At 44.2% G+C, this 13,182-nt stretch overlaps 1 protein-coding gene and 1 long non-coding RNA gene across 2 annotated transcripts; both read right to left on the reverse strand.

Moving 5' to 3' along the window:
• Window positions 1-629: 629 nt before the first annotated feature.
• Window positions 630-7,194, reverse strand: LOC117186708. The gene is made up of 2 exons (XM_033387820.1): window positions 6,854-7,194; window positions 630-1,963 (listed from the first exon to the last, which is right to left on the reverse strand). The coding sequence occupies exon 2, from the start codon at window positions 1,888-1,890 to the stop codon at window positions 1,435-1,437; it is 456 nt and encodes a 151-aa protein (XP_033243711.1). The 5' UTR covers window positions 1,891-1,963; window positions 6,854-7,194; the 3' UTR covers window positions 630-1,434.
• Window positions 7,195-11,571: 4,377 nt separating this feature from the next.
• On the reverse strand, window positions 11,572-11,903 carry LOC117186577. Its single transcript, XR_004471581.1, has 3 exons — window positions 11,869-11,903; window positions 11,729-11,798; window positions 11,572-11,661 (listed from the first exon to the last, which is right to left on the reverse strand). It is a non-coding gene; the product is annotated as an uncharacterized LOC117186577 (long non-coding RNA).
• Between the last annotated feature and the right edge of the window lie 1,279 nt (window positions 11,904-13,182).

Below are 13,182 nucleotides of genomic sequence, written 5' to 3' on the forward strand. Positions count from 1 at the left end.
AGACGAAAATCTGTTGCATCCACAATATGGCAGATTCGAGAAAACTAAAAACGCACAATCATAGAGAATGACCACATCTATCCGGTTGCTGAATCTGGATCAGATCAGATCATTTTTATAGCCAAAAGGAACAAATCAATTTGCACTGGCTACGCAGCCCCCGACGTCACGCTCAGACTGATTTTCTGTCTCTCTCGCATGCACTCCTTGTCGTGTCGTTTAATATTAGCGGCGTCTGCCGGAGGAGAGCCATACTGACTTAGTATCGGGTATAACTGTAGAGTTGCGGTGTCCGCAGCAACTCACAACGTTCCCCCTCGTTTTTTTTTCATTTTATTTTTTTAAATTTTTACTTTGAAAACTTAGAAAAATAAAAAATGATATCTTGTGCTTTTTTTGTTCATTAACAGGTACATTAATTAGGCGTCGTTTAAGGTATCGTTAATAAAAACGTCCAAGGTGCAGCCGTTTGACCAAACCTTCCAATGTCTCATTCTACCGTTAAATTCCGTTATTAGAAATACGACCGTTTGTAGCTGATTTTAATTAAATTTTAACGGAATTTAACGGTAAAATGAGACATTAGAAAAAAAAGCATCATTCATTACAAATTTGTAGAGCGCCATGTACGAGCTAAGTCCCTCCAACAGTTTTCCAGTGGAATCCGTCTACCCAATTAAGACCTTCCTTAATCCGCTCGATGTAGTTCCTTGCTCGTTCGTTTTATTTCGTATATCTCTTAAATCTAGTGATCATAATTTAGATCGTTTTGGCTCGATACTATCGATTGCGCTTCTTTATATGTACATAATGTAACGTGCCAACTTCAAATTAATTCACATTTTTAGCAGTATTTACATATTAATTCAAATATTCAAATTGTCAACCTTTATAAAGTAAATTAATCCTATTGAATGTGCTAAATAGCCTGCCGTTAGGCACGATTTCTGAGGGTTTAATTAGACACTGGAATCAGACAGACCAACAGATCAAACTTGTGCACTCAATCGACTTTCAATTATAAGTGCGTTTATTCTAAAGCGGCGCCCTCTTCATGAGCGACTGCTGCTTGCATAGGCTCCGTTAGCAACATGGTATAAGAGCGCACGACATTACAATTCAAGAGCGTGATTTCATACATGTCTCTTAGGTATAATTACAGATATATATATATATAGGCAGGCAACTGATTTGCCTTAACATCGGCCGCGTTGACAGCCTATAGGCCACTGGAATAGGCGCCAAGCGATGGATCGATCGCTTGTAGACCCCGGCCTTAGTCCTAACCACGGCCACGCGAACCTTCCCGTCCGCTCCTGGGATTGCCTCCTCCACTATTCCGGTGAGCCACATTTGAGGGGGCACGTTGTCCTCGTGAATTGCCACCACTCTGCCTGGCTCCAAGTTGGCGACCTCCTCGGACCACTTCCCTCGCTATTGAAGGCTGAGAAGATAGTCTCTGGTCCAATCTCTCCAAAATCTTTGCTTGATGGCAGACACGAGCTGCCATCGTTGCAGATATGAGAGGCTGCTGTCTGGTCTGGGCAGCTCTGATTCGGGCGGCAGCGAAACTAGCGTTCTGCCGACTAGTAGATGCGCTGGAGTCAACACCTCCCCTTCGTTGGGGCTGCCGCTGTCGACCACCAGTGGTCTGGAATGGAGCACGGCCTCGACGTCCACGAGAACCGTATGCAGCTCGTCCTCCTTGAGCACTGCGCTGCCCATAGCCCTAAGCAGCAGATTCATGGCTGACTTCACCGCCGACTCCCACAGGCCTCCAATGTGCGGGGCTCGCGGGGGAATGAATTCCACCGAAAAACTGTGAGTCGCAGCATACGCCTTGAGGGCTTCGTCCTTGGCATTGACTGCATCCATGCGCTCCTTGAGCATGCGAGCTGCACCAACAAAATTCGTGGCGTTGTCGCAATAGAGTTTGACAAGAGTCCCACGACGTCCAACAAACCTGGATAAGCACAAAATAAATGTATTAGAGGTCAAGTCTTTTACAATATCTAGGTGTACGGCCTTAGATGCAAAGCAGACAAACTCTGCTGTGTACATCTTAAGAGGCTGCTTGCCACGAATCTCAAGCGATACAAGAACCGGTCCAAAAAAATCAACTCCGCTAATCTCGAAGGGTCGATTCCCACGCAATCGATCAGCGGGAAGGTTTCCCATGATTTGTGAGAGAAGCTTCGGCTTGTAGTGGAAACAGTGTACGCATCTCCGGACAATGGCACTGCACTCTCTTCGTGCATTTATCAGCCACATGGACTGTCTTAGGAATTCCACTAGTGCACGGGGTCCAGCGTGACAATTGGCTCGATGCAAATAGCTAAGATAGAGGCTAACAAATCTACAATTTTTTGGCATTAACAGTGGAAATTTGCATTATGGGCTAGAGGAGCGTTTAATAGGCGACCACCTACTCGAACCAACGAAACGAGCATGAGCCCACTTGTTCTTCCGAAATGAAGGGAGTTAGTTTTTGAAGTGATGCCTGAAACTTTGATGACTTTTTTATTTTGTCAATCTCCTGCGAGAATGCTTCTCTTTGAACAGCTTCAACTGCTGCTAGAAACGCTTCGCTGAGCTCTTCTGATGACGGACAAGTACTACTCCAAGTTACTCCTTTCCTTTTATTTATGAACCGGCGGATATATGCAATTGTGCCTACCACTTTCATATATGATGATGAGTTTTCTATTAGGGTGAGGATGGGATTGTGTTCGCCATCGGCCGCCCCAAGCGAAGTGGCTACCTTCTTCTTCTCTAATGACGCGTCCGCTTCTGTCAAAAGTAAATGAAGATTTTGTGGCCAATCCATGCCATTTTGTTGCAGGAATGACGGGCCGTTAAACCAAAATAGTGAATTTAAGTCTGCTACTGATGATCCCCGAGATACTGGATCTGCAGGATTTTCTTTGGTGGGTACATGTCTCCATGAGGCAGTCGAAGTGATTTCCTGTATCTCTCGATTTGAAACAAATGTTGTAAACTGGGAGGGATGAGTTTGCAGCCAATGTAGAACCACTTCCGAATCTGACCACAATATAACGGACACTCTATTTGAATGGGACACACGAACGTAAATGCAGCAGCCGTATGCTCGCGTGGACGCATCTGCAAACCCATGTATTTGACATCGAGTGCTTGTGCTAGCTCCTACAAAACGTGGAATGGTGATTTCATGCAACCTTTGCATGTCCGAAACCATCGACTCCCATCTTTGTTGCAATTTTAAGGGAATGGGATCGTCCCAACCAAGGCTCAAAAGACAAATTTCATGCAAGAAGATTTTTACATTATTAATCACCGGACATAGCAGACCCAAGGGATCGAAAAGACTGCCTATGACGGATAACATTACTCTCTTGGTTGTGGTTTCGGACGAGACTATTGGTTTCAGACAGTACTTGAAAATGTCTGCCTGTGGGTTCCAAATCAGTCCAAGAGTTTTGCAATCTTGCTGATCTCCACTCGAAATGACCAGATTCTCTTTCTGACTGTCACCTAGTTGACAATTAGCAGTCCACTTCGTCAGCACAAATCCGGCTGGCTCTAGGATTTCAACTAGCTGTTGACGCAATATCCGTAGTTCGGATTTCGTGTCTGCGCTTGTGAGAAGATCGTCAACATAGAAATCTGAAGCAAGAGACTTTGAGCCAAGTGGATGCGAATTTAAATGAGTTTCGCTTAGATACTTCAAGCACCTGACAGCAAGAAATGGTGCGCTGGCCGTGCCATAAGTTACCGTATTGAGACGAAACATTTGCAAGGGATCCGAACTTGCACGTCTCCAAATAATTAATTGGAATTTGCGATGCTCCTCATCAAGTTCGACTTGACGGTACATTTTTGTAATGTCTGCTGTAAGAGCGAATTTGCGACACCGAAATCTTAACAACGTTGCGTATAGGCACGGCTGGATGGTTGCTCCAACCATGAGTAAATCATTGAGCGAGACTTGACTCGTTGTTTCGCACGACGCATGGAACACTACTCTAAGCTTAGTGGATGTACTTTGTGGTCGTTCCACGCATTGATACGGGATGAAACAATGCGGCTCTTCCGGGATTGAGTTTTCCATTGCAGTCATATGGCCTAACGGCAGGTAGGCCTTTCCTCCATAAAGTCGATAAACATCGATTTTATGGCAGGTTTTTGGCATAATCGCCTTTCTAAAGACAAAAATCGTCTTCTGGATGTCTCAAACGACGAACCGAGAGATGTCGGGCTAGACTTAAATGGCAAAGAAACTTGCAATCGACCGGAGGGTAGACGTGTGATAGTGTCGATAAAGGATTTTTCACACATAGTTTCTTCGGGGGTATACAAGTCCTTCTATGGATGCATTTGGAACATTTTCCAACTCCCAGAAACGTTTGACCAAGCTGTCGAGCGGGCAGGCTTCTTGAACTGTGCTCACCATAGAGCAAGTTAATGTGGCTTGAGGGCCTTTGGACTTGCAACGTCCAGACACCACCCACCAAAAACAGTGTTTTGTAAGGTTAGTGCCTCTCTTCCCTGTTTTACTTGACCATTACTTAAGATATCGAAAAAGGCATCTGCACCTAATAGCAGATCAACTTTTTGTGGCTTGTAAAAGACTGGATCAGCCAGTGGATAGCTCTCAGTAGCATCCATTAAGGAATCAGGCGGAACCGCCTTTTCTGGATGGTACGAGGAAATCGATTTTAAAATCACGAAATCTGCCACCATTTCGGAAGGGGTATGCGAGAGCAGATTGTGGTTTGCATAACTTGGTGTGCCGATAAGCTGGATTTTCCAATACCTAACAAACTAATATGCTTTCTAGTTCTCTTTAACTGCAGACTTTTTGCCAATTCATCGCTGATAAAGTTCACTTGAGAACCAGAGTCCAACAATACTCTGGCTGGCTGACGCTGGCTTCAGCTGCCTTTAATGTCAACAACTGCTGTGGCTAAAATTACTTGGTCATTGTCGCGTGCCATTGCGTGATTCGAAACTAGTGGACGTGCGTTTAGAATTCTTGCAGGCGGATTGTCCAACGCAGCTTGACTTGTGGATGAGTCAGTTGTGTAACGATGTAACAAAGTATGATGCGATTTGTAACAGACTCTGCAATGTGACGATTTGCACTTTGACACAATGTGTCCTTTGCGTAGGCAATTAATGCATAGCGGAACTCCCTTTGCAAATTGGAAGCGGGTTGCGACTGAAGCCGCAGCGAAAGCCGAGCAAGAAGTGATGAAATGATCAGTTGCCTTGCAAAATGAACATTTCTTATCTTGAGAAGGTTTGGCTTGAGCCACAGTCAACGAAGTCTTTCCAGATTGCTTGCTCTGTGAATCCTGACTTGTCTTTTTTCCTCTAGATTGCCCTGAATTCGTATCCTCTGCAGATAAATGTTGGTAGCGTTTGTTAAGCGAAGATACACAGTCTGTCCAATATGGAATGGATTGATAGTCCAGATTCTCTTCCCATCGAAAGCGGGTTTTTTGATCTACCTTGGACATGACAATGTGTATCAGTAAAGCATCCGAAATTTGTTTATAATCTCCTACAGAGAATAGCGACTCGTAAATAGCGGAATCTGTGTCAAGAAGGGATCTCAGCCCAGATGCAGACGGACCTTGCATGCTTTGCAACTCGAACAGACGGGCTATACTATTTAAGAATATTAAACCATCATTATCGTATACCTTCATTAAGGCACTAAGGGCCTAGCGCTTCTTTCTCTAAGAAAGTCAATAAATGATTAAATTTCTCCACATTGCTTAATGTGGGATCGCTATCCACTACGCTACTAAATAGGCCGATAAAATTTTTATACTCGGTATAATCGCCACTGAATTTGGGCAATTTTACTGGCGGCAAATGTCTACTTGTAGCAATTGTCGTATTTAATATCGACTCATTTGCTGTCCGTTGCTCAAGTTTAGCAGACATGGACTTGAGCGTGGATTTAGCCTCAATACATAAATCCTCAAGCTCGAGAAGCTAAATCTGGATTGACATCCTCAATTTCTACTTGTAATTGGAAAGCCCGTTCAATATATGACTCTAATATTGCCATGCGGCACTCCAATTGTGCCTTTGAAAAGGAAGACTGTTTATCTTTAAGAACGCTCCATGTACGATTGATATCTTTCTTAACTGTACTCAGCTTGCGAAGAATGTCTAACGACTCCACATCGTCAACCTCTGCAGATTGTCTAGACATTCCTCGCCGTTTTCCAGGCATTTTAGTTCTATAAAATTTTTGTTTCTCAAATATGGCACTTCCTGCCTGCTAACAGCCCAATGCTGTTACCGTGCTAGAGACTACGAGAGAAAGAGAGAGAGATGATCGCCAAAATGCATAAAAACCAACGCTTTCGAGTTCGAGTCGAGCTTGTAGTTCACCGAAACGCAGCTTAAATGCGCGTATATGCGTATGCTGCTTTAGCGACCGGCCGAGATGCACCTAAACCACAAGTAATGGTATGTGTAATGTATGTGAGAGTTAGCGAGTATCGTTGGAGACAAAGAGAGAGCACGAAACGATAAAGAGCAAGCGAGCGCTGAAGAGAGAGAGAGCACAAAAAGTGCAGCTGCGCTGTAAAACGAAGAGCGTCCAGCAAGAACCGTTCGCGCAAAGCAGAAACGAAAATTTATGACGAAGACGGGCGAGGGGGGAATGATGCGAATGGTTAGAGCTTGCGCGCGAAACAATTGCCGTTTCTCCTTTGCTTGTCGGCTCTTTTTGGAAATGTCGTTGACTACAAGTCAAGTGATCACTCACTATATAATCAAATAACTTTGAATGTGTGTACGTACAGACGTATTTATATATTTTTTGATGAAATAATTGGGCACTTTGATTTACCTGTGGCACTGGTTGAGGGTTGTTTGAACACCGATGCATTCCCTCCCACAAGTTCATACCAACCAGGAATACCCACGAGCAGCTCTCAAGAGTAGCGAAGTTTGAAGTCCAGCAGGCCACCAATGACATCTGCAGGAACAGCAACAGCAACGAGCGAGGGATGATATCCAATGGGGATATCCAACGAAGCGCCAAGATTAATCCAATCCAACTTCTGTCCAATCCAGAAAATCAGTGTCCACCCGGGGGCGCCAAAAATGGATGTGCTAAATAGCCTGCCGTTAGGCACGATTTCTGAGGGTTTAATTAGACACTGGAATCAGACAGACCGACAGATCAAACTTGTGCACTGAATCGACTTTCAATTATAAGTGCGTTTATTCTAAAGCGGCGCCCTCTTCATGAGCGGCTGCTGCTTGCATAGGCTCCGTTAGCAACATGGTATAAGAGCGCACGACATTACAATTCAAGAGCGTGATTTCATACATGTCTCTTAGGTATAATTATAGATATATATATATATATAGGCAGGCAACTGATTTGCCTTAACACCTAACCTACGTCACCATGTCACTAGGCGATTTCGACATCACAACCTCTTGGGACAATATCTGCTGGGTTCTGTTTCGTAGGTACATGCTGCGACGCAGCTTCATCCGACCACTCTTGAATCTCAGTCACTCTATTCGAAACGATATCTTTAAACCTTCTATAACTCTGCTGGTGACATCCGATCGGAATACACAAACCGATGTATGGAAATATCTTCCCATTGAGACAGTGTATTTTTTAACATATTCTAAACATGTTTCTAAATACAGCGGAATCGACTCGTCCCAATCTAATTTGTTAAGCCAAAGTTCCTGCAATATTATAATGCCTTTTATGACGATAGGACTTAACAAACCTAGGGGGTCACACAATTTAGATGTTACCGGCTTTGCTCTCAGATGCGGCGACTCAAACTCTGGGGTCTGCAGAACCTGAGACACTTTGGACTTATTTGCTCCTTTACGCATGCAGCACCAGTCAAACATATTATCGACGTAAAAGACGGAGACAATAACATCAGCAGCTTTGGGGATTGCGAGCTTTGCAGACTCACTCAGCCTTTTCAAAGCCAAAGCCGCAAAGCCAAAAATGGTGCTGCTCCAGTCCGATAAGTTACTGCGTTAAGCTTGTATCATCTCAAGGATTCTAAAGGGTCTTTTCTTCACACTAGGAGTTGAAACTGCCTATCTTCATTCACCATCACTTGGAGACGGAAGCGGAGCAATGTCAAGTAGAGTTTCTCTTGAATGGTAGGACCGACCATCAGAATATCCTTCAAGGACACCTGTAAAGACATCTTGGACGAAGCATAATATTGTCAGTAGAAGACATATTACCTATTACATATTACGCTCCACTCACATTTTTTTTACCCACCATTCTCTTTCGTTTTCTTTCCTACTGCAGGGACCCTGACCTTTCGTATTTCCTAGATTTAAGCGTTGACCTTTCGGCTTTAGGTTAAGAGGAGAGGGGGAAGAGCCACGAAGACCCAACTTCTTTAATTTCCGTATTATACGGCCAAAGGGGCCTCTAAGCACCCACGTAGTCTTTTATCTTTCTAAATGGGGGAAAGCCATGATCAGTGGCAGACGCCACTGGATTTTCGTGGCTGGTTATCCCAGCAAAAGCAGCCAGCCCCGCAACAACAACGAAGCAGCGACAATCGAAAAAGAGGAAGCTGAAGCCCAGCAACAACAACGAAGCAGTGATAATCGAAAGAGAGGAAGACGAAGCCCAGCCACAGCGAAGCATCGAGCACCGTAAGCGATAAGCCAAGCCAACAGCAACGACGCGCCAGCAGCGGAGCAAGAAAGAGCAGAACGCAGCAGCAGCAGAAGAGAGATGACGAAACGGCCAGAACCCTAAGCGATAAGGCAACCTAACAGCAACAAGGCGCCAGCAGCAGAAAAGAAAGACGAAGGCTACCGGCGAAGCAGCAGACGCCGAAAGAGCGTAAGAACGATAGCGCCAGGCCTATGCCGCAGCAACAACAACGACGCTAACTGCCCGCGCTTACCCTGGATCAACAGAGCCAGCAGAATGCCGGTTTTGAGCTGGGGACAAAACAGAGAACGAAAAGCTGGAGGTCGGACAGCAATTAGCGTGGGAATTCAGGGGTAAGCGCGTCTCCCGTCGTATTTAAACGGGCTTCTGAGCGGTGCGATAGGCAGGGAAATTAGGAAATAAACAAGAAAAGAATATAATGAACATATAAACTCGTCACCCACGGTCCGTATCCATTCACTTGGGGTGTCAGGGGACTCGCCTTCTCTCCCCACCCTTGCGCCGCTTGCCCGAGCCCCCTTTTTGCCCCGTCCCCGTGGTGATCCGTATTACTTACAGATGCCTGTCGGCGCTCTCGTATGATTCCGCCCCGTAGTTCGTAGTCCAACTGGATCCCGAAGCTGCTATCCGGCGATTGCATAAGCGCTCTTGGTGATGCCTGTCGGCGCTCTCGTATGATTCCCCCAGTAGTTCGTAGTCCAACAGGATGCCAAGGCTGCTATCCGGCGATTGCCTAAGCGCTATCGGTGATGCCTGTCGGCGCTCTCGTAGTAATTCATAGCCCGATAGGATCCCGAAAGTGCTATCCGGCGATTGCCTAAGCACTCTCGGTGATGCCTGTCGGTATCCCCGCGCAACAACGATCTCCGTAGTAGCCCATAGTCCGAATGATCCCGAAAGTGCAATCCGGTGATTGCCTAAGTACTCTCGGTGATACCTGTCGGTTTCCAATGTGGCAGCGACCCCCGTAGTAACCTATAGTCTGATAGGACCCCGAAAGCGAGGTCTGGCGATTGCCTCGGTGCGTTCGGGTGCGTCTGTCGACCTCCCCGTCCGATTTCCCTTCCTTTGATGAAGCTGGCGAACAAGCAGATTCCCCGCGAGGGCCGTCCGGCGATTGCCTAAGTGCCCTCGGCGAGAATCGTCTGCACGCTCCGTGCGGTTCCCTCCAGGCCTTGAAATTGGCCACCCCACTCTCGAAAGGGCCACCTGGTTGTCTCCTTCAGCCTAATCAGGGCGCCCTTCGGGGCCCTCCACACGCGTTACAACGTGGTTGTGCTTTTGCTTGCTTAAAAATTTTGTTAGTAGATTTGCAACTGTGCCGTTTGTAGCTACGTTTTCTAGTATAATTTCGTTGCATTCTACTTTTTCGCGTACAAAATGATAATATCAATGAGATTCTTTCGTTTGTGATGTATCGGATTTTGGGCAATATCAATTTGTTGCATATCAGATATTTTTACTATATTATGTACATAGTTTACTAAATATGAGTCTGTTTGCTTTTTCCTAATTAGTCTTATAGCTCCTAGACCGTCACAAAAAATTACAGCTTTGATAGCGCCATTTGGCATCTAATCATTTTATTATTATTGTTGTTAGTTTATCGAATCTTATGAAGTCTAGTGTAAGTTAGGCTAGGGCAAAGCGGGAGCGCAATAAAAGTTCGCTCTAGGCGAATTCGCCCCGCTTTGCCACCGTGGGTAAGCTAGGCTTAGAAGAAATTGTTTGAATACTTTATATATGTTGGTGTCGAAAAAAGCTATTGAAATCGAACGCACGCAACCTTATCGCCTCTTTTCGTCGTTAAAATAGAATTATTTACAGCCACCCAAGTTCTTTGGTATTTCTATTTAGAAAAACTATGCATTCTAAAATTTCAGATGCATTTGTTTTTTAGACAGATTTCACAAGCCTTTTTGATTACTACCGGCTCAGTCCCTACAGAGCCGAGCCGTATGTATTCAGGCACTAGTCAGCTTTACTAATCCACCATCCACCATCCAAGCCACCTTTTTCTGAAATGATTGAAGCGTTTGTGGAAATTATGTTTCACCCTTCAGTCAAGTATTTATCCAAAATTTCAAAATATTTAGCTCTGATTTCTTCGTCTGACTCATTATTACTATTACTAATCAATTTTCATTTCCATTTTGTTGTCTTACACTTTTAAAGTTATCACAGCGGCGCGTATTACACTAGGCAACAAAATTGAACTTCTTGTTTAGGCTCGAACTATGTTACGAACCTTTGTTTTCTTCGGGGCAAGGCCGGCTAGCCAGTCATCCCAGGGCTGGGTACTTCCCAAGCCCTCAGGTCGCACAATATACCAACTAATTGGACATCTCGAACAAGTTGAAACAACAAAAGTAACCGACAAAAAAAACTGCAAACGGACTCTACTCGACAAACAACATTACAGTAACTTCCTTCAACACAGACGTGGACCAGGTCGAGGTGTCGATGTTTTTACCTCTGACGTACCCTCCCTACCTGAGATCTGAATAACAACCTTTTGGATCTCCCTGCCATGTGCAGCAGCCTTACCCTCTTGTTGCTGTGGCTCCTCTTCCCCCCATATGAAACGCTTAGCAATTCATTTTCTTCGTTATAATTTTTACTTCAATTTCCTAATTTTACACGGTATCGTCGCTACACTAAGCCTGCCTATTCATACCCCCCTCATCTTATCACTACGGGCGGTTAATAAATAAATAGATAAATAGAAATAATTAATATAATAAATATAAATAAGTTACATATAGATATAATATGGACGGACTTAAATTAGGGGATTAACATATACATATAAATGGAGACGTCTAACAAAATAAATAATGGGAGTAAATAAGTTAATTGATGCTTTTTTTCTCTCCCTAAATGGGCGAGGAACCCGCACTACGTGGCCAGGATAGTTTCTTCGAGACCAGCAAAAAGCAAGCCAGGATGGCGGAGCTGTGACCTATTCCCTACGGATTGGCCAACAAGAAAAATTAATTTCGGGTTTCTTTACTCCCCCCTCTGGAGCGGACTCACTCTTATGCTTCTTGGGTCTCTTTCCCGTCCCGCTAGTCCTGGTTCCTGGTCTCTCACTGATCTGGATCCCCTGGAATCACAGATTTATTTATCTTTTTTTTTCAGGGTGATGGCCACTACTCCATCCTCATCCCACTCACTTTTTCTTTCAGAAAAAAAAAATTCACTAGATCACTATGTCCGGCGCGCATGCTCCTCCGTTGCGGGAATTTCTTTCTCTGAACCCCCTCTTGGCTTAGCTGCTCTGTTTAATGCTCCCGGGCCGCTGATCCCCATCGCTCTCTCTTCTATCGCCCTTGAACTAGGTTCAAGGGCATGGCCTGATTCGGGCTGCTGGCGGCTCTCTTTTCTTTGGGGTATGGGTGAGTTGGCTTCGGGACTCCGTTATGGGATGAGATCGGATATTTTCGCTCATAACGGCTCCGGAGAGCGCGCGGAACTCTCACTCTCCAGGACCAGGTGGCGCCACTCTTCGCTAACCTTTTCCCCTTAAATTTTTGCCTTGCCACTCTGTTCAAACTTCTTTCCTCCTCACCGCTTCTATGGGGTATCACCTATCGATATCTTCGCATGCAACAACTAAACCAACTTTTTGGAGCTTTAAAAATGTTTAATGAATTATACAAATTTTTTTGTATGATTATTTTGCTTGAAATATTAAGATTTCAAACTCAAAATGTATAATTTCTTGCGATTTTTTTTTTCATTTTATTTTTTAAAATTTTTACTTTGAAAACTTAGAAAAATAAAAAATGATATCTTGTGCTTTTTTTGTTTATTAACAGGTACATTAATTAGGCGTCGTTTAAGGTATCGTTAATAAAAACGTCCAAGGTGCAGCCGTTTGACCAAACCTTCCAATGTCTCATTCTACCGTTAAATTCCGTTACTAGAAATACGACCGTTTTGTAGCAGATTTTAATTAAATTTTAACGGAATTTAACGGTAAAATGAGACATTAGAAAAAAAACATCATTCATTACAAATTTGTAGAGCGCCATGTACGAGCTAAGTCCCTCCAACAGTTTTCCAGTGGAATCCGTCTACCCAATTAAGACCTTCCTTAATCCGCTCGATGTAGTTCCTTGCTCGTTCGTTTTATTTCGTATATCTCTCAAATCTAGTGATCATAATTCAGATCGTTTTGGCTCGATACTATTGATTGCGCTTCTTTATATGTACATAATGTAACGTGCCAACTTCAAATTAATTCACATTTTTAGCAGTATTTACATATTAATTCAAATATTCAAATTGTCAACCTTTATAAAGTAAATTAATCCTATTGAATGTGCTAAATAGCCTGCCGTTAGGCACTATTTCTGAGGGTTTAATTAGACACTGGAATCAGACAGACCAACAGATCAAACTTGTGCACTCAATCGACTTTCAATTATAAGTGCGTTTATTCTAAAGCGGCGCCCTCTTCATGAGCGGCAGCTGCTTGCATAGGC

This window comes from Drosophila miranda, chromosome XR (assembly GCF_003369915.1).
Source record: "Drosophila miranda strain MSH22 chromosome XR, D.miranda_PacBio2.1, whole genome shotgun sequence".
NCBI classification, from domain to species: domain Eukaryota; kingdom Metazoa; phylum Arthropoda; class Insecta; order Diptera; family Drosophilidae; genus Drosophila; species Drosophila miranda.

Bases quoted from the DNA above. Each gene is read 5' to 3' on its own strand.
- LOC117186708 (XM_033387820.1), bottom strand. From the start codon at position 1,890: ATGCTCAAGGAGCGCATGGATGCAGTCAATGCCAAGGACGAAGCCCTC.